Genomic DNA, 22,533 nt, shown 5'->3' with positions numbered 1-22,533 from the left:
TCATCAATAGTAAAAAGGTATTAGAAAATCGAATTCAAATGTCAAATGCTTTTAATAAAATTAGGAAGACTGACACGAACCTGAACGAGAAACACGAAATCATGTCTGCACGAAAACGAAATTGAATGCATTTTATAGCTAAGAAGAAACTCTAGAAAACGTGTGATTTGGAATGCGTGCTGATGAAGTTGAATGAACATGTGCTGAAATTGATCGGGCAAACCTACATCACTATTGGTAATTGCCGAAGACAAGTCTTTTCACTTGGTGTATCTCAACTCATGCATAAAATAACAAATATGTGGAGCTCTACTGGTCGTCGAAGTTGGTTGTTAATAAAGAAAAAACACCCTTGTCACACGAAGTTGTGTGCTTTCTGATGCTTGATGTCGAGACCTCAAATTCTAAATCTGGGCCGTTTCTTACAATGTTTTATACTATCAACATCTTCGCATTACTCGTCACCATGTATGGTTTTATGCCAATAATTATTTTGAGTAATTACCAATAGTGTCCACTGCCTTTAAAAGTCGAGACTTTTTATTTTATTTTAGAGAGTGATTATTCTGAAAATGGTTTGGCATGTCTGACTGGTGTCGATGAATATCATTGTGTATGTGCAACAGCTTACCATTTGGTTTGGAATAACACCTGTCCGAAGCAAACAAGGAATGTCATGCTTCTGATTGGTTATTTTACAAGCCATGGAATTCTACCTCCATGTGTAGGAACAATACAAACTATTTTGGGGGTTGTCGAATGCTGAACACACTATGGTGGTAATTCCTATTGAAAATCCTGTCTGCTGACTTTGTTCAGCAGTTTTTTTAGCCATACATACCACATAAGTAACAACACAATAGACCTCCTCAATTTAATGGCATTTAAAGTAGTATTATACAAAGTTTGCTACATGGCCCATCAGCCAAAGAACGCATACTATACAGACTGCAAGGAAGTGGTACATTTTACACGTGTCATGGCCGCTTCTGAACCGCTAACTTGTCTGTATTGATGTTTGGAATTGGAGAACTCTGCCGTTTACCGACATTTATTTACCGACTTTCTGCGTTCTGGATTTCATTGTTTCTTGGGATAAGATGATACCTGTACCAAATCTGATGTTTCCAATTTGACTTCACTTTTAAGTACGGAATTGAGAAGACAGATGAAAATCAAGCGGTGATTTTTAGTACGGGGTTATATATTATTCACCACGTGCGCTTTGCCCTGTGAGGGTGTTCAGTCGTGATGTCGTAGAGCTCGCGTAAAAGGGAATTTCATCGGTGGAGTGACGGACTTTGTGAATGATTTCCTCGACTTAGCTGATTCTCAATCTGGTAAGAAAATAATCTAACCCTTCTAGAAAAGGTAGGCTCTTTGTTTTCAAGACGATGCTTTTGTTTAGGAGGGTTACGTTATCGCAACTAGTACATGAAGACATGGTTTCCCTGGAGATGACCCCCGACCCTGACAAGTTACGTCATGCTCTATTTTTAACCATGGGTGATACCTGGGGTGCGTTCCACTCGCGCAAACGTTGCCAACAGTTGCGCACGTTCGCCAACAATTTCAAGTGGAACGAGTTGTTCGCCGCCACCTTTGGCGAACGTTGGCAACTAACTAAGCAAACATATTTCTGAGGTGTTGGCGAGTGGTTTTTAAAATGGCGGACTAGTATACGGTATTATTTCGTTGTCACAAACATAATTACATTGTATTTTCGGTGGATGATAATGCAGATTTGGAACAACAAAGTTAATTAGTTGATGTAATGTTGTCAAAAAGAGGACTATTGCAGCAACAACGAAGTTTAAAAAAAAACCTACGTATGGTGCGCGCCATCTTCATTTCAGGGCGCCGCCATATTGACATCGCGTATACGCACCAATCGTTCAAAAGATAAAAAACGTTTGCGCGAACAGTTGCGATTCGTTTGCGCGAGTGAAACGCACCGGTATCACCAACGGCTAAAAATAGAGCATGACGCAACTTGTCCGGGTCGGGGGGTCATCTCCTGAGGGAAACCATGTCTTCACGTACTAGTTGCGATAACGTAACCCTTATCCCAACGGCCGCCAGGCTGGAGGGTTACGAGATTATTTTGATCGTCAACTAACGACAATCTGGTTCAACACGTATAATTTCGACAGCTAGTCACCAGATTTGCCCCATTTTTACCACTTTTACAAATCATGAAACTTAATCCTCAATCAATGTCTAATGAATACTAAAGTCAAAACACCTTTGAAAAAATATTTTTGAAGAAAAAGGACAAAAACTTACCAGATCCCGGAGCGATTTCCCAAGTTTATATATTTTGAACATGTCGCATCGCTTTGCAAACGCTTTATTTAGGCACAACGCCTGCATTGGCAATAACTGGCATAAAAACTCCTGGATCTACGGCTGACAGGACTGACATTACAAATCCATACCGAACATCAACGATACTGTCCGAATATTGACGACAACACGTTCGGAACATTTCGGATAACTTCGAAAAAGGAGGAGTTCCTCCTTTTTGGTCACGTGATTTGGGGTGATACCGGACCCTAAATTCGACAGAGCCGAGTCGGAGATTTTTGGGTCTGTTCATACTTCATCAAAACAAAAACTAAATACGCATTAAGTTTGCGTTCGCGCGCGGAAACGAACGCGTCAATTTGTGTTCATACATTCGTCCGGTGCACGGATTTTTCATTAAATAAAATCCCCTCCGTCCTAATCTTTATCGCGAATTTCCCCAATTTTCTTCCATGAAATCACTGTTCTGTTTACATCACGGTATTCTTTCAAGCTTGTGTTACACAGATTTGGAAAAAGAAGCACAGTTTTTATCTGTTCGTATCAGGTTCTTGCCATTATTCACTGAAATTGCGTCTACGCATCCGACAAAAATGTTAACATATTCCAATATGTCCGACTACGCATCCGATTAGTGTGTACGACCTAATTTTCATTTTGTCAAAATTCGTACGCATTTGCGAAAAACGATTACGCACTGCGCTTCCTTTTACGCACTGCGGACTTAAAAAAAAACAGGTCCGCGCGCTGCGTACGCAGTGAATACGCAGCGAGTATGAACCGGCCTTTAGACAGGGTTTGCAAAACAGTGAAAGTAACTAGCTAAGCAAGGACTACAGAGGGCGCTCGATTGATGACGAGTACAAGTTCATGAAGTTTGTTTTTGTCGCAGCTAGGTAGCTCCAGCTTGCTTTCTTCCTCCAGAGTCCATGCTTGAATTGAAGACAGAGAGTATCATTCACTCTTTGACAAGCCGTGAGTAGGGTCTATTCTACTTAATTACAAAATGTATTGTTTACTTCCTTTCCTTGTTGTACTAAGCAACCTATACACATTTCACTCGCTTTACTACGTTCTCTCTGCATAAATAACCAGATTACGTACGAATTGTAGCGTCATATACGTTATCGACCCTCATATGTTTTCGGTCCCCAACTTTGATTCCCGTTTACCGCGAAATTGTGCAAGCTGCACCAGTGACAGAAGCTATGCAGTTTACTCACGGTCTGTATTTTCATCAGGCTTAATCATGCTGAGAATAAAGTTTCCTGTCGTTGGTTATGCTCAAACATTTATAAATAAAATGATTGATTTTCGGTACAAATCACTAGTGCATTATTATACCAAAATTCAAATGAGTCAAAGAAACATCATCCATGGAGGAATGCATCATCCAACCTCGAAAGTTCAAAACAAAATTACTATCTGCTAGATTGAGTTTCATTCTGCTTTAGTCACTAGATGGATCACATGAGGTGGTTACTATTCGGGATTCTATGGTGTGCAAATGTGGGGAAAATATTAAAATATTTTAAGTGAAAATGACAACAATTTCTTTTTATTTATTTACTGCATAACTGTTATAAATTCCGATAAGCGTAATAAATATTAAGTCTACATCAAAGAGAAAATATCATAGATTGGTTTCTTATCTCCTGAAACCAAACATTACTGGTCTGAAATGGGGGAAAACGGATTGTTATGAAGTGCATCAAGGGGGATGTTGTGAGTGCATCAAGGGGGGGGGGGTGTTTTACTTTCATGCCTTATGATATCTCTGGATTCTAATATAGTAGCCATAATGCCTTAGGACAAAAATGTAATTAAATTTGTTAAGTACTAATTGAATAATATTTTTTATTTATTTTGCACGCCATACTAGCTTCTGAATATTCAATAAAATACAAACCAATGAAAGGTGTGAAAACATATTGATGTTGCTCCAATGTCGTGCATGCATTTAGCACTGTTAATGGCGAACTGTCTCTCGCAACGTAAAACCAAGACTTTAAAAATGTCAACACACCATGAAGTGAAAGTGTTTTTGTTAAAAAATTGGATAGATGATTTGAAAAAAAAAAAATTAGTTTTTGATTGTGAACAATTTTCCTGTTATCCTACTGAAAACACATGACACCAGGATATAGCCTAGCCCACCTTGTTGAGCTGTTAATGGCTCCGCTTTTAACATCGGTCTCATCAATGTCACCATAACAGCCCACCTTCGATACATGTATAAAACGCTAAGTTTACCAAGGTCGCAAAATGCGTGGTAGTTTGATTGCAAATTTCTCCCGTTTAAAGGAACACATTGCCTTGGATCAGGGGCGTCAATCTGTCTTGAAAGGTGGGGGGACATAACATTTACGGCGTGGGGTCCGGGGCCCGCTTTAGGGCCCCGGGAATTTTTTTAGCCCGTAGATGCTCTCTGGTGCAATCTAGTGAATCTGAGGGGTGATGTTCCCCCCTCTCAGATGTTGGAATTTAATGCCTATTTCAAGCTATGTTGCACCTATTCTTGCTATCATATTGTACCTAAAAAGCAACTGAATTATAGCTTCGTTATATCCATATTGTTTCTGCATTCTAATGCTCAGACGGCATTTCATCCCTCAGGCCTGGAATTACAATTTTTTTAGGGCAGGCCACTTTGGCCTTGGATCAAGCAAAATTTTGAAGGGCACCAAGGCCAGTAGAAAGGGCACCAAGGCCAAAACAGTGAAAATAAAAAAGGCATCAAGGGCAAAAAAAAATTTGACCAGTGGGACCCCTACGGGTGGTAAACCCAATTAAACAGTTCACATGAATAAGGATATTGATAATCAAATCTCAATGATAAATCATATCTTATTATGAGCAAACTGTACCATTTAGTTTTAAAACAATATTTGTATTATTTAAAAACATAAAAATACTTACCCCCCCCCCAAACAAAAAGAAATTAATAAAGCAGCAGCTTTAAAATCAGTTAAAACAAATTTGACCAGTTTACGTGAAGAAGGATATTGATAAATCATACCTTATTGGCATTACATTGAATTGATTAACTTTTATTTTAGGCCTACTAAAAAAATTTTAAAAAATTAAAAGATCCTTAATTGCCCAAAAAAGAAGTTTCTTGCATTTTGCAGCAGAGCTTTCGTACTCATCCCTTTCAGAACGCTTCAAACGCTCTTTTCGCGGCATTATTCTATTATGAAGTTATATAGTTGACCTGAAAAGTTTTTGCAAGCGATAGTAACTAAACAAGTTTTTCAGATCACGCATAGTAACAATGCCACCAGCAGAGGGCAGTCGAAAAACAACAGCGCCCGCTATCGTTCAATGATTCATGTAATAGACGGGTCCCCTGTGAAAATGGGACGTCAGATGTTCGGGCTAATCGCATATGTACATGTGTACGTGTTTGCAACGGATGTCACGATGGGAATAACAAGTTGCGCTACTCGTTGTTTGTACGATGATGACTCTTGACCTGATTGCATTGGATTATATTTTTTTACACTTCACAAGCGAAGTTTCGTTTGACGAATACTAAACACGTAAATATTTGGGGTTTATTAATGAAAATAAAGGCACGACTGCCCTTTTTTTTAAGAAGGAAAAAAAGGGCACGACGGCCAAAAGGAAAAAAGGGCACGGCAATTATGGCCGTGAAAAGCGGAAATTTTTGAAGGGCATCACAGCCAGTTGGAAGGGCATCGATGGCCATGGCCGTCGTGGACGCCGTGTAATTCCAGGCCTGATCCCTATCATCACCAGACCTAAGACACAAGTTTTATGGGGCAAATCTCTCAGAATGGAACAGAACATCTGTAAAATGTGAGCAGCAGTAAAACCTTTTGGGTTGACAGCATCTTCAAGTGCGGATCTATGAACCAAGTTTTAGGGGGAAAATCTGTCAAAGAGTGAGCTCACGAGTGTGAAACCTTTACGGCATGGGTCCAGGCCCGCTGAAGGGCCCGGGAAAATTTTGCATTCTAGATGCTCTGTGGTGCAATCTTACTAGGCCAATAAGAGGCATACAGAACGGAACAGAACATCTGTAAAATGTGAGCAGCAGTAAAACCTTTTGGGTTGACAGCATCTTCAAGTGCGGATCTATGAACCAAGTTTTAGGGGGAAAATCTGTCAAAGAGTGAGCACGTGAGTGTGAAACCTTTACGGCATGGGTCCGGGCCCGCTCAAGGGCCCGGGAAAATTTTGTATTTTTAAATGCTCTGTGGTGCAATCTTTAGGCCATTTAGCGGCTAAATGGCAAACGAAACAGAACAATGAGCTGTGTGAATATTGTGTTCCACAGTGCAAAACACGATTTTCATGATAAAGGTGGTCAAACGACACAGGGAACATTTGATACTGTGTCCCCCACCCTTCGAAAATGGGGTGGGGTGGGGTACACGTCCCTTTCACTCTTTCAAGGGGGAGGTGCAAATTTTTAACGGTGGAGCATGCGTGTGAAAAGCCATTACGGCTCGTGGTGCAGGCCCGATTAAGGGCCTGGGAAAATTTTGCATTTTAGGTGCTCTGTGATGCAATCTAGGGCAAATTTTGAGGGGGGATATTGTGTTATCCTTTGCCCACAGGATTAATGCCCATATAGGGACACAGGGTTTCGTCTTACACAGTGCAAAACTTGGGCTTCATGATAAAGGTGGTCAAAAAGGTGGGGGGGACATTTGATATTGTGTCCCCCACCCTCCAAAAGGTTGGGGACACATGTCCCCCTGTCCCCCCCCCCCCCTGATTGACGCCCATGCCTTGGATCGGTCGAGTTGGTCTTTGGAAAGCGTTTGTAGGCACTAACCGTTCGTTATAAAATGCATATGGTTACAAAGATGTTTTAAAATTAGAATACAATGATCCACGCAAATTTGCCTCGAAATTGCGTGGTTTTCCTTTTACTTTGCGAACTAACACGGTTAGCCATTTATGGGAGTCAAAAATTTGATTTCCATAAATGGCCGACCGGGTTAGTCGACGAGCTAAAAGGAAACCACGCAATTTCGACCGATACTTGTGTGGATCATTGTATTCTACTTTTAAAGGGACACACCGGCCGAATTGGGCTATTTGGGCTACAAAATAGACTAAGATATGACTTCAACGGGCTTCCTGGAATGAAGAAGAGCGGTCCTTAAAAAAAATCAACAAATTTAGCCGTTTTTGAGCATTTTAAGACAAAAACGCAGGTCGCGTGATTCTTCTTACTAAAAAGTGGTACAAACAATCACGTGACCTTCCGGGCTAGTTTTACTTCCAGCCGTCTAAATTTAACTTAATTAACAAAATTATTATCTAATAATTGACGAAAAAGATCATGTATTCAAATTATCGCTACAAAATGTAAATAATGGGGAAAAATCTAACACAAGATTCGCATTCAAAGAGTTCGTGTAACGGAAGCTTGTTATATGGCCCCACGGCGTGGAGCAATCAGAACGTAAGCCTCGGGCATATACCGTACCGCACATGCCGTGTCTCGTGGGGGCTGGAGGTGTAATCCCAGGCGCTATGAACTCCAAGCGTGCGGGTCTCGCCGTTAGCTTGGGAGGGGTTGGGAGCCAGACATCAAACTACATGTTTGTCGTCGTGGGTTTGTCAGTCGGTACACCTCGTGTCGATTCCGTTATTTCTTATGATCGCATAATGCTCTGTTTTGTTTCATGGCTCCTAGTTTTTTTTTGTTAGGAGTTTTCATGTAATTAAAAAAGATTGATTATGTCAAAACGTAGGAATACCGCATTTTGTTATATTGACAGTGTTATTGTGTAAGTAGCTTAAAAAATGTTTTACAAAGAAGAAAAAAGGATGACAAAAAACGGAGCCCGATCGTAAAAAAGGACAGGTGAATAAGAATTTTGTAAAAGGTTGAAACAAAAATAATGATAAAACAAAATTTCATCAAAGCATTATTTTGTCAAACAAATGTAATCTTTTAATTTTGTGAATGAAGTGTTATTTTTGAGATTGTTGAGGTATTATTTGGTTCTGTTCCAAGCTACGCAGATACTCAGCTACGCTTACGTTCCTTCAAGTTACGCTATAATATCAACAGGTACATTTTCAAGCCCGAGTCAAGCTATGCTTACGTTCCAAGATATGCTTACGTTCCAAAAGATAAGGTTACGTTCTAAGCTACACAGCTACTCAGCTACTTTTGCTTACGTTCCTTCAAGTTACGCTATAATAACAAAAGGTATACCACTTTCAATCCTAAGTCAAGTTACGCTTACGTTCCATACGCAGCTACGTTTACGTTCCAAAATACCCAGCTACGCTTACGTTCCAAGATATGCTTACGTTCCCAAAAATATGGTTACGTTCCAAAAGATATGGTTACGTTCCAAGCTACACAGCTTCTCAGCTACGCTTAATCCAAGATACAATAAAGTTTCAGTTACGCTATAATCAAAAGGTACGCTTTCAATCCCGAGTCAAGCTAGGCTTACGTTTCATACACAGCTACTTTTACGTTCCAAAATACCCAGCTACGCTTACGTACCAAGATATGCTTACGTTCTAAAAAATAAGGTTTTGTTCCAAAAGAAATGGTTACGTTTCAAACTACGCAGCTACTCAGCTACGCTTATACAATCCAAGATATGTTTAGGTTCCAGTTCCGCTATAATCAAAAGGTACGCTTTCAATCCCTAGTCAAGCTAGGCTTACGTTTCAAGATTTGCAGCTACGCTTACCTATCAAAATACATTCTCACAAGGACGCTTTTGAATCCCTCAAGATGCACTACCCTACCCTCCTCCGAGATAAAAAAATCTTTCACTGTGAACAGGGCCCATTGATCAGTTTCATCTGTTTAGCAGAAAATACTGCTTACAAATTTTCTTTACTGTTTAAAAATTTAGTCGGGCACCAGCCAAAAGTTTTCAAATTTAATTAAAATTTGGCTGGTAATCAGTTTCAGCTTTGCATACTATTTTGTGCTGAGCAAATTTTGTGCGACTTTGAAGGCATTATGAAATTGGCTGTGTGGTAGTATGCCTAGTTTATTGGGGCCAGGAATGCTTTATTTACTTGTCCCTGTCCCATCATATTCTGGGTTAGTTTCTTTGTGTTCTTCGTGACGATCTTTGGATGTACGTCGAAGCACGAAGGTCTACCTCCATCGTCGAAGGATTTGCCTGATCCGTTTATGCTGGTTGTATGGATAGACTGAATCCTTATGCTGCGTCGTAGTAAAGCGTTGCTATAAACAAAGCACCAGTCTACTTACAACATTGTGCGACAATGTCACGAAGATTTGACAGTTGCAACGGCTGGAAACACGTATACACTGGCCTTTTACCGCTTTGGTGTTTTTAAATCATTTTTCGCTAAATACGTGACATTTTGATGATTTTTTTTTACAGCAACCATCAATAAAAACATTATGTATGATTCTACACCCCTAAATTGCGTAAACGGTGAGCCGGTGTGTCCCTTTAAAATACCTTTCAAATCACATGCATTTTATAACAAACAGTTTAAAATGCTTTTCAAAGACCAACTCGACCAATCCAAGGCAACAGGTTCCTTTAAAAAAGTCCAATACTACTCCAACGTACCTCATTTTATTCCTTACATTTGTGAAATTACTATGACACATAACAGAATGATGACTTTGTCCAGATGTGTAGCCTTGCTATAAAATGGTTGATAAAAACACTTAAAAGACCCTGAAAGTTCTTTGCGTTTGTTGTCTGCCATACACCATTACTTCAATTACAAGATCACATGATTTTTACATGACAACAGAGGGGATACAAAAAACTGTGGTGGTTGAAGTGGACGTTCGCCTTATAGGCAAATTTCCAGAAATTATGATTTTATTGTAAATTGCGCGTGGGTTAAAAAAAAACAAAAAAAAAAAACATCAAAAGCATTGTTGATAAAAAATACGCTCATTTATTATTCATAATTTGTTATATTACAATTAAGTATGAAAAAAAAACAGCATTTTAGTGTATCTTAGTTTTGTAAATTGATGGCTTCACCACAGGTTGGGCCGGTCGTAAGATAGGGGTGCAGCTAATTAGCCTGGTAGAAACCCAACAATTGATGGGGTAATAGTTTTAACTGGCAGTTTTGGCCTTCTAGTTTCCCTGCCGCATGGACTCGAGTGTTGAGAAGAACGCGGCATAGAAAGGGACCCCGTATTGACGTTTCAAAACAAGTGCGTGAATTTATGTGACGCAAAACGTATGCTGGGGCAAATTGGGGTTGTTTGCAGAAGACGACCTTCATTGTGCTTCGATGGCGTTCTACGGGCTTGAAATTCTTCTCTTAGGTGGGTTATGACATCGGACAAATAAAAATAAAGCTCAAAGTTGTTTTGGTTCTGTTAATTAAACTAAAACTCTATCTCAAGTCTTCAGTGCGTGAATATAGGGTACACGAGGATACATATAATGGCTTAAAGACAGTGGATATTATAACACCCCTTGCAAGTATTGTGCCTGCTCATTGGTTTAGAGCGCGTCACATGACATGTCTTAGTTTTGCTAGACGACGGCCGTGTGATAGAGCGTCGGTTTGCCATGCGCTAGTCCGAAGACTAGCACATGGCGCCGTGCGCTAGTCCGACAGACTAGCACACGGCGTGCAGTACCCAGACGTCAGTTGCGTGTACGAGGATGATAAATTAATAGTCTGTAACCATTTCGGATTGTCCGACACTACATGCAACACAGTAGGTAAAAGTGTTTGCAATCTGTGTTCGCGTCGTCCGTGGATTGTAGCATTCAGGTCTGTAACTTAATAATAATAATACAGGTTTTAGAAATGTTTGGGGTGTTATAAAACAAATATTGACTGCTTTTACTCGTGCAATGGTTAAAAACTATGACTCCCTCGGTGATCCCCGGAGCGTTCTATTTTCCCTCGGCTTCGCCTCGGGAAAATAGAACGCTCCGTAGATCACCTCGGGAGTCATAGTTTTAACCATAGCACTCGAAGCAGTCAATATTTGTATACTATTGGTAATAGTCAAAAAACCAGTCTTCTCACTTGTTGTATATCAACATGCATGAAATAACAAACCTATGAAAATTTGAGCTTGATTGGTTGTCGGAGTTGCGAGATGAGTATGCAAGAAAAAAACACCCGTGTCACACAAAGTTGTGTGCTTTTAGATGCTGGATTTCGTGACCTCAAATTCTAAACTTGAGGTCTCAAAATCAAATTCGTGGAAAATTACATCTTTCTCAAAAACTATGTCACTTCAGAGGGAGCAGTTTCTCACAATGTGTTATACTATCAACCTCTCCCCATTACTCAATATCAAGAAATGTTTTATGCTAATAATTAATTTTGTAACCTACAAACGACTACCTCATGTAAACCGAAAGCTAATTTTCAACCCTTCACAAAAGTGAGCAGTGTTCACCCAATCATCAATTACTTTAGGACTTTTTGGTGTCATGTGAAAGTTTAGACCATTAGCTATCCATACACCTAAACCTTGTCCTCCAGAATTATATACTTTTTATTTGGCAGCCATTTCAAATGTGTATAGGGTTTTTGAGACACAGGGTACATTGTGGTTGTGATAATCTTAACCTTTAGACCCTCCTGCCAATATTTACATGGCTTTAAAAAAAAAAAAAAAATCATTTTTATTCATAAAGTTTGATGTAACTTCAGTAGAGATAAACTATTTTTAGTTTAAGAATGGCCACAGTTAGATCCTTTATTTGTTTACTTATTATTAGAATTATCTCTTTTTATCTACAATACAAGTCGTGTTCGTTTTGATCTGCAGGGTACCAGTGCTAACACTGTTATTGAATGGCAAACTCAGCAGGAATGTCCTTCAACTCAAAGGTTGTACTTTTTGTGGTGATACTTGGAGCAATCGTCCTCTTTTACAAATACAACTCCAGTAAAGTTGATACGGAGGAGTTAGACGAAGAGCTGCTGATTAAAAGTTTGCAAAAAGGTATGTCTATCTCAAATGAACAGTATTTCATTTTACAAAACTCATGTCACCTCCATTAAATGGCCATGCAGGAAACGATTTTTCGACTGAACATGATGTGTGCACGGTGAGTAGTAAATGGTGATTTTTGACAAAGGGAAATTGTTCACTCTTTATTGTATTTATAAAAACAGAATACGCTACAGAGATATAACCACAGGAACTAGGCCAAATAGTAAAATGGAGACAAGCCACAAATCATTTAAAAGTTCTATTTCACGAATGAGTGTTTTTTTGCTCTCTTGACGATCTGTCTTTCTGTACTGAAGTTGCAGGATCATTTTTAGGTAGGAACTGTCTGTTGGGGTATTTTTTCATTGTGGAATGCACCCCTGCAATGTCTTAATGTCTGTTTGTTTTGTCTGGTGGTTTACATGCAGCATTGTTACATGAGGCACCCCATACATACTGTTATGTGATGTTTTGTTGCAATGTATTACACAAACCCAAGGTGGCTTGTGTCCCCCCCCCCCCCCATGAAAAAGCACACAATCATTCAGATACAGGCCCCTTCCTGTTTTAATAAAACATTTCTCCTGAAGACGAGCAGAGTAGTGTTCGGTGAGACCACACTAGCTCTTTTCAAAGCCAACATGGATGTACTCGCAGTTTACTATTTAGTATTGACTTCTTAAACCTTTTTCACTGTATGGAACATTGTATACATCAGAACATTCCCCCAAAATGTTTCCCTCCCCCCCCCCCCCCCACCACCACCACACCCAAGATAACAAATGTCTTGTTTCGCCACTACAACAGTCCATGTTTATTCCTTCCCTTGTTTTAAATCTTTTTTTACATCATTCTGTAATCACAGCATCACTTGGAGTACTTGGAATGTCTAACTGGGATGAAATCAAGAAGGTTGCTGTCGCAAATCTGGCGCTGCGAGTAACCGATGGCAAGGTTGACCTCGGCGGTAAAGGCTCAGTGTTCAGACGAGAGGTATGGTCAAGTCATTCTAACTAACGTTTTCTGTCTTTCTTGTATACTATACGATGACGTTTAAAAAAAATAAAAAATATTTTCACAAAAAGCACAAGACTGCCATTTGTGAGTTTACTGGAATGGTGCTGAAGTCCAGTGTAAAATGTGAGCCTGTTAAGGCATTCTTGGGATGAATCAAATTGAGATAAATGTGTGGTTTCATGAAAGAATCTGTGGATACAGGGACTGCAGGGTTTTAAACAATGTGTCTGTGTCTTTATGAAGGTCGTTGACAGCACCCAGAAGAAGACCAAAGGGTCCATCGTCTTTCTTCATGGGATGAGCTTCAAGTCTCAAACATGGCTTGATCTCGGGACACTTCACGTCATTGCATCCTATGGGTACAGGACAATAGCTGTGGATCTTCCAGGTACAGTAGTGCTGGGATATCAAAAATGGAGCCATATCAAATAAGCGTGGGAGATGGCCTTGGCTTTCGAATTCAAACGGGTTTTTATCCGAGGCATAAGTACAAACAAAAACAAATCCATTTAGGCCTATAGCAAAAAGAAGAGCAAAGGGTTTAAGGGAAGGATCCAGAGTGGTATATTCCAGGTGTGAGAAGCAAAATGAGAGAATGTGCGACTTGAAGTTTCTTTATGTTTAAAAAAAGAGTGGCACTCTTTATTTATTCCTCACAGGTTTTGGGGAAACTGCAGCCATTTCGGGTTTAAACCCAGTGGACTTCCTGACAGAATTTCTGAAGAGCATGAAAATTGAGGATCCAGGGAATGTCTTGATCGTCAGTCCTTCCATGAGTGGCTCGTTCTCCCTCCCCTTCCTCATGGCACACCCGGACAGGTTCAAGGGATTCGTTCCAGTGGCTCCGGTTGGTACACAGAAATATAATGCCGCAGCTTATCAACAGCTCAAGGTAGGAGCGGCAGCCATGTTTGTCAAGTTCCCTACATCGTAAATAATGATTCTTATCATAAAATACACATAGCACCAGACTGTCCGTTGAGTTTTGGTTTGGTGATATTGACCCCATTGCATGCACGTGACACGCAGCCACTGTGCCGCGCTCCTGATTTTGGTGGTCAATAGGTTTAGGTGTAATTGCTGCATTGCCTAAAATGCCCACTTCACTGAATAGCACACAGAGTGACATTGCCAAGCAGTATGGCGCATCCAAGATTATTCTGATGATGAAGTCATCAATAGACCTTTGCGTTGTTGATAAACAAACTGCTCTGGTGGCATTGGGATGCAGTGGGATGTTACATGTAGCAAAACAATAAATTGCGTTAACAGCTGTTGTGACAAAATTTAAAATTTTCTGCAAACCTTTCAATTAAAAAAAGAAAAGTCACAGGATTGTGCTTTATTTTCAGCAAGTTGAACACTTGTGTGCAAACTGTGGCTTTTTGGTTTTGCATTATTCTGTTTTTTCCCCATAATTATCTTTGGTCCATAGGGTCGCGGCTTGATTGTCACTTGAGACTTGCGTTTAAGCATAGAAGGCCCTTAGGAACACACTTGGAAACAGCAATAGCCACAGCCGTTAATTTTATTATTGGCAATGGTTTAAGACGGAGCAATGTCATATATAATTCATTTACTGTGAACACGCTTTTTAACAGGAACTCAAGAGTTCTTCCTGTGAATGACTGTCTGAAGGAACTTGCAAAGAAGTTCATCGAGTTCTTCTTGAACAAAGTAATGAAGATTCGAAACATGATTGAAGATGTCAGAAGATTTGAAACATGATTGAAGATGTCAGAAGATTCAAAACATGATTTAAGATGTCAGAAGAGGCGAAACATGATTGAAGATGTCAGAAGATTGGAAACATGATTGAAGATGTCAGAAGATTCAAAACATGATTTAAGATGTCAGAAGATTCGAAACATGATTGAAGATGTCAGAAGATTCCGAACATGATTGATGATGTCCACATTGATCCATCGTCTCCTCTGGAGGACAGAAAGTTTCCTTCTCATGGTTCTCTACATGACTTTTCCCCAGTCACTGAAGATGACCTTTTAAGGATCATCATGAAGTCACCAACCAAGACTTGTGCTTTGGATCCACTGCCAACATGGCTGCTGGAAAGACATTCATCAGTCAATCTTCCCAAACTGACAGAAGTGGTGAACGCTTCCCTCGAACAGGGTATGCTTTCGAATTCTTTAGGCCATGCTATTGTGACTCCCGTCTTGAAGAAATCATCACTTGACAGGAATGATCTAAAAGAACTACTGCACTGTATCCAACATCTCATCAATATCTAAATACATCGAAAAAGTTGTCTTTGCTAGACTTACTGAGCACATCAATCATCACAACCTGTTTGAACCACTCCAGTCAGCCTACCGCAATTCACACAGCACCGAAACTGCTCTCCTCAGTGTATAGGATCACGTTCTCAAAGCAATTGATCAACAAAAAGCTATTTTGTTCGTTATGTTGGATCTCTCAGCGGAGTTTGATATACTAGACCATGACATCATGCTCCACCGCATTCATGAAAGCTTTGGTATATCCAGTAATGCCTTGGGATGGTTTTCATCTTATTTCAACTGTCGCACTAACCATGTTCATGTTCCTGGGGTGGATTTCACAAAGGTAGTCCTAACTTAGGACTAGTCCTAGGCAATGCTAAGAGAAAGGACCAGTCCTAAGGGCCCTTGTCAAAACTCATCCTGGACAGCCATCGGACGGCGCCCGTCCAGAACGAGGTTTCTCGTCCCATGTTGAATTCCCTTGTAGTGATTACTTTATTGGATGGGCTTTAGGACGTGCTCACAGTGACTGGCCTTCACCAGAGGACATTTGTTTACAAAGCCCAAGAGTGTTTAGATCGCTATCTACTGGAAACAGCAGGGGTTCTCCCCAGGGCAGGTTTTCGGTTTCACAACTGGGCCTCAACAAATTTGTTGTGCACTTTTTGCACATCCTTGTTGTAACTTTGTACAGCACTATCCCATGATCTAACAAGTTTGGAGGTGTATGGTCTATATGAAACTCAAAGGTATATTTATACACATGCATTTGAAGGGAATTACCTATATTGAACAGGTGGCTGTGATTAGCATACAGATTTTTATGAGACGATGGCCATCGATGAATACTTTCATCAATAAGTTTTTATTTGATACTACTACATTACATTTAATTATATTCGGTGAAAACCTATCAACTCGAGAAGGGAGGAAGGGGACACAGTATGGGTATACATAAACTGGGCTAGTATTCCCGCTAGTAACCGCATGTCTGTTTCAAAAAACAATGGGTTAAAAACTCCACCAAACTACAGTGACCTCAAAACAGTGGGACCAGACTCAAACCCCGGGTTTGTTTATTTAGTGTTTAATCAGCCAGTGAAACCGCAGAGCTCTCTGTGGACAAGAAGACACTCATTCAGCGTGTGAAACATTGTATCATTGAAACTCCCATCCTATGGCCCGTCCGACAAAAAAATTACATCGGATGAGCCTCGTCCGGTAGTTTGTCCAGGATGAGTTTTGACAAGACCCCTAAGTTAGGATGAGTTACTGGTTCTTACTTAGGACCAGTCCTATCTCTTAGCATTGCCTAGGACTAGTCCTAAGTTAGGACTATCTTTGTGAAATCCACCCCTGGAGTGAACTCAACTAACTGCTAATCTCGACTATGGCACCCCGCAGGGCTCTGTTATTGGACCCTTGTCTTTTACACTTTACACGGTTTACAATTGGGGAAATTCTGCGCAAGCACAATATGTTATATCGCATGTACACTGATGATATTCAGATATACTCCATCATTGACCCAAAGATCCCGTTAGATGCAGTATGTGGATTGTTCAATTTATCTACTTGTGTGAAAGACATTCAGCATTGGATGATGACCAACAAACTCAAACTTAACGCGGATAAAACTGATATCATCTTAATTAAAACTCTTGGTCAACTTAAGTTTACTTTAGAGAAACCACAACTGTTTCACCTGCCAAATCGGTATGAATTCTGGGAGTTGTGTTTGGTGCCAGGATGTCAATGGACGATCATGTTGCACAAATGAGTAAGAGCACCAACTTTCACCTACGAAACATCGCCAAGATACGTCCATACATTGATGAGGATACATGTCAAGATCACTTGTGCTGTCAAGAGTAGATTACTGCAACTCGTTTTTGAAAGGAACCACAAAGAAAATCATAAATCGTCTCCAGAAAGTTTAGAATAAAGCAGCCAGACTCATCTTTAAGACCAGTCGTCATGACAACATTTCACCACTACTTCAGAAATTACACTGGCTGCTCATCACAAACAGAATTGACCTCAAACATTGTCTACTTGCTCACCAGTCACCACCATAAATCTTACATGCTAAAACCGCATGTCCCACCGTGTTCCCTACACGCTTCCTCAGAGAATCTCTTGGCTGAACATCGCACAGTCTCTAGAGCTGGTTTAATGCCTTTTCTGCTAATGCTCCAAGACAAGGGAACTCATTATCATTACTCCTTCGCCATGCAACTTCACTTCGACAATTCAAGAAACCATTTATACAGAAATACTTGACTGTTTTATTTCACTTTACATTGGAACATCTTGAGCTTGGACTTCTTTGTTACATCTTCTGTAGGCGCTTCGTAACCTTGGAAAAAAGGCACCAATAAATGCGAATATATGTATACAAGTATGTATGTACTATGGCAGATTTATAATTCCAGTGTGGAAGTCCTATAGACTGCAAGTCTCGCGCTTATTTGAAACTGCGGGACCACTCCATCCTTAACCCTAAACTGCAATGCCTGCTTTCTGCCTGTGGATTTGTATTATTTTGTCTATGTTGGGCATACACCATGTTTCCATATATTATACGCTGACAATACATTAAAGGAACATGTTGCCTTGGATCGGACAGGTTGGTCTATAAAAAGCGTTTGTAATCGTTTTTTATAAAATGCATATGGTTGGTAAATAAGATGTTTTGTTTTAAAAGTAGAATACAATGAACCACACAAATTTGCCTCGAAATTGCATGGTTTTCCTTTTACTGTGCGAACTACCATGGTCGCCCATTTACGGGAGTCTAAAATTTGACTCCCGTAAATGGCCGACCGTGTTAGTCGACGAAGTAAAAAGAAAACTGCAATTTTGAGGCATGTTTGTGTGGATCATTGTATTCTACTTTTATACAACATCTTTCTACCCATATGCACTTTATAACAAACGGTTACAAACGCTTTTGAAAGACCAACACGACTGATCCAAGGCAACATGTTCCTTTAATAAGTTCTTTCTGTACAGTGTAATAGTTATTTGGCGTATTTGGTAAATTTGAGTATTAATTCTGTTTTAGTTAAGTTATAGTGTAAAACAAAGTTAAACTTTCAGAATAGACAGCTGATCCTTTATGGATAAGAAAATAGTAAAATTAGTTTTTTATTCCTCATGTTACCTAATTACTATTTCAGGTACCAACCATGATCGTTTATGGCTCCAAAGATACAACACTCGGAGTGCAATCGTTGGGAAATCTGCGCAACATCCCCGGCTCAGGGATTGTTAAGATTGAGGAGGCCGGGCATGCCTGCTACTTGGATCAACCTCTCGTTTTCCACAAGCATCTTAAAGACTTCGCTGATAAGGTCTACTCACAGTAAAGGTATTGGTATAGACCATTTAAAGTCACCTGGAAATATACTTCTTTTTTTTTCAAACATAAGAGTATATACTTACGAACAATAAAACAATTTTTTTAAGTAATTGTTTGTCACGATATATATGTTTAACAAATATATAAAGTTGTTTGGGGGGTGACTCCGCCTACCCCTTTTGTGACGTCAATCGAGGCAGACTTTGCCTGCAATGCGTATAGTAAACACACGTGCAAAGTACATGTACGTCCAAGTCGTGAGTTGGTACATTTCAAAAAGCGTTTTTCTGCCTTCAGCAGCAATACACCTAGTCGGCATTGCCGGAAAAAACGTACAAACTCACGACTTGGTCCGTACATGTACTTTGCAATTGTGTTTACTCTACGCACTACAGGCAAAGTCTGCCTCGATTGACGTCACGAACAGCGCCCTCTCGGGTCGGGTCTACTCTTAAATTTGTAAATAACATAAGAACTGATTTTTTTTTTTTAATCAGTTCTGATGTTATTTACAAATTTAAGAGTAGGTTTTAAAAAACCTTAGTTTTAAAACTGTCTATTCACATTCACATTGCACTCATCAAAACACATATATTAGTGACAAAAGCTTTATTTTGAAAAAATACCACTTCCAGGTGACTTTAAGCTTGTAGACCGTATTGAGTATGATGTCACCATTGAAAATCATACCCTACAACATGGCTCCTGTGAACAGGTATGTCTGGGTGCCATAGAAATCAAACCAGGAAGGCTGCGTGCTGCATTGATGTACGCATTTAGACGCGCATCCGGTCTGCCCTACAATACATGTATGGGGACTTCCATAGCAACCAAAGGGGTTATCCAATACAGTCTACTATACCAGATTGGTGCGCATACAAGAAACAAGCATTGTTTAAGTTTAGTCTAAAAGCTTACTGACTACAAAGTTAATTTTATCTTTGGAATATTCCACTAAGAAATGAAGTCATATTTCAATATAAGAGTTCCTGAGAAAAGGAAACGGTAGTGCAACAGCTGACTGGCTGTACAGCCTAAATTAAGGAAAATGTGTTTGGATGTTGAAAATTGTGCAGGGTTTTCACGTTGATTGGATTTAAGCCAAGATTTTCACAAAGTCTGTGACAATTTTTGTCAGTTGTACCAATCCTGTATAGAACCTTGAATCTACTCCTGTATACAACTCCTCGCTGACTGTTTGAAAGACAGAGTCAAGCAAATATTGCCAAATTTGTAAGCGTATATTTCCCTTGATGCTTCCTAAGAAATCAATATGCAAATACAAAACCACAAGGTTAAGCCTGTCTGTCTGTCTCAAAAAGTTGTTTTTTTGTGTGTTTTTTATTTTTTTTAATAACATTATACTCTTTAGAAGATGAACGGACTTCAGGAATTGTGAGAGGAAAACAAATAAGAAATTGAGACACAAAATGTGTAAAATGGATTTAGCAACAATGCAGTCCAGATTCAATGGGCTTTTTTAAAACCAAGGCTTTGGTGAAAATTCCAGAGAACGCTAATATAGGGCTAGATAGCTCAGTTGGGAGAGCCCTAGCAAAATAATTCGGAGGTCGTTGGTTCACATCCTGCTCCAGTCAAATTGTCTTTGTTCAAACCCAAATCAAGTCCCAAGATTGTTGAAAATTTACCTGGTCAGTTTCCCTTGTGGTTAGTTTCCTAATATTTGAAACAAAAAGTCGCACATCCTTAAAGGCAGTGGACGCTATTGGTAATTACTCAAAATTTATTAGCACAAAACCTTAGTTGGTAACGAATGATGGGGAGAAATTGATGGTACAAAACATTGTGAGAAAGGGTTCCCTCTGAAGTAACATAGTAATTTTTCCACGAATTTCATCTCAAGACCAAAGATTTAGAAATTGAGGTCTCGTAATCAAGCATGTCAAAGCACACAACTTCGTATGACAAGGGTGTTTTTTCTTCAATGGTTATCTAGCAACTTCAACTACCAATTGAGCTCAAATTTTTCACAAGTTATGCTTATATGTTGAGATACACCAAGTGAGGAGAGTGGTCTTTGACAAATACCAATAGTCCCCAATGTCTTTAAGGTGATCCCTCTGCTGCCTCTTCCCAGGTTGTATCATCATGGAGGTAGAAATGGTATCATAGTCTTGGGTGTGATTCTTGGGTGTGATCCCTGGCTACACAGCAGGTACTGGTTGAATGGCGTCTGACTGGTACCCTCCAACAAAGTCATTTACAAAATAAACCAACAATATTAGGGCTAGATACTTGCAGCCGCATTGGTTGGTATATGTAGATTAAGTGTTAATCTGGAGGTCTTAGGTTCAACTCCCAACCAAGTAAAATTGTCTTTTTTTTACCCAAAGTTGTTTGAAGTCCTGTTAAGCCTTGGTTTAAGTAAGGGCCTGTTTTGTAACTGATGATAATTTAAAGCGTAAACAAAATATGAAACACTTTTGTATTGGGGGAATTTTTAAGACATAAACAGCAATTTTTTATTTGATCAGTTACTTGGTCAGACTAGTGGCTCTTTAGTTTACCTGTCTATTTTAAGGAGCTTTATTTAACCATAATTGGCACCTATAGAGAAGACAAACTAAATTCATTAGCATCACTTTGTTTACAACAGTTTCACTCACATTTTCTAGCGAAGTCCTTGCAGTTGATGTAAATAAAGTGTTTTTTACCCTGTGTCATGTAACTTCTAGAAATCTTTGGGCTTTAAAAAAGCATTAAACAAGACATATAATTTTAGCTTTATGATACTACTAACACTGCATGTACTACATTTGCTTTGACAGCATCACCTGTATGGAGGATTGGAGCTAAACTCACAAGGTTCAACCTCAAAAAATGATAATTGTATACTAAATTGTTTGCGTAAAAAAATGTGTACTGGTGTACCTGACTCTAAGGTGCTTTTGCTGATTAGGGTGCTTTTGCTTTTGCATATTTTGATGTTTTTTTTTAATGTAACTTTATGTATTCAGAAATATTGTGTTAACTGATGTAATAACTGCATCTGGGATAAAAGGAATATAATTTTGGTGTTACTATACAACTTTTTTTTTTTTACTCTCACTTAGGTGTGGAGTTAGACTTGTCCAAGTCTGTGATCGAAGTTTTATTGTCTGCCTGATTGCCAATAATAATATTGCCTAAAATAGTGCTCTCTTGTGGATTAATCTGCACCATTAACCTTTACATCAAGTGTTAGCGCGTACCACAACCATCTGCAGGGGCAATTTGCATGGCTGATGCAGAGAGATAACCGCAATCTCACTCTCGAAATCAAGTCTAATGTTTGATAATGTCTATAAGGTTTGTATACTCTGTGCGTTTTTGTATGGAACAATTGTATTATCATCGCGGACTAATTGAGTGGGTTTAAAACCCACAAGCCATGTCAGTGTAGACTGAATGTTTCAACAGCACATCCCAGTGGGTGTCATATAGGTGTTATTTTAACACCCAACACCAATGCTGTTTATTTGGATTCTCTCCTCAGTGTATGTGGCAACACCATGGTGTCAATTTTAACACCCAAGTTATCGCAGTATCCATAAAATCAAAATAACACTTCTGCTCTGCATGTAGTTGATAAAATTTATATGTATATTTGGTTTGTGTTTATGCAAGTTGTAGAGAATTTGTCTATTCAATCAGGATTCATGTATAAATTGTTC

General features: G+C 39.4%; 1 protein-coding gene across 5 annotated transcripts; it reads left to right on the top strand.

Moving 5' to 3' along the window:
- Positions 1-1,087: 1,087 nt before the first annotated feature.
- Positions 1,088-22,489, top strand: LOC139952915 (putative protein-lysine deacylase ABHD14B). Of its 5 annotated transcripts, none has more exons than XM_071952258.1 (7): positions 3,131-3,282; positions 12,068-12,244; positions 13,101-13,228; positions 13,496-13,640; positions 13,912-14,144; positions 18,678-18,868; positions 21,934-22,489. In XM_071952258.1, the coding sequence occupies exons 2-6, from the start codon at positions 12,094-12,096 to the stop codon at positions 18,864-18,866; spliced, it is 846 nt and encodes a 281-aa protein (XP_071808359.1). In that variant the 5' UTR covers positions 3,131-3,282; positions 12,068-12,093; the 3' UTR covers positions 18,867-18,868; positions 21,934-22,489. The 5 variants fall into 5 exon arrangements, with proteins under 5 accessions (XP_071808343.1, XP_071808359.1, XP_071808351.1 ...); XM_071952250.1 differs by having other exon boundaries at positions 20,958-22,489; XM_071952234.1 differs by having other exon boundaries at positions 18,678-18,890; positions 19,506-22,489.
- Positions 22,490-22,533: the final 44 nt, after the last annotated feature.

This window comes from Asterias amurensis, chromosome 2, assembly GCF_032118995.1.
Source record: "Asterias amurensis chromosome 2, ASM3211899v1".
Classification (NCBI taxonomy): Eukaryota; Metazoa; Echinodermata; class Asteroidea; order Forcipulatida; family Asteriidae; genus Asterias; species Asterias amurensis.
This window is presented reverse-complemented; position numbering and strand designations above follow the sequence as displayed.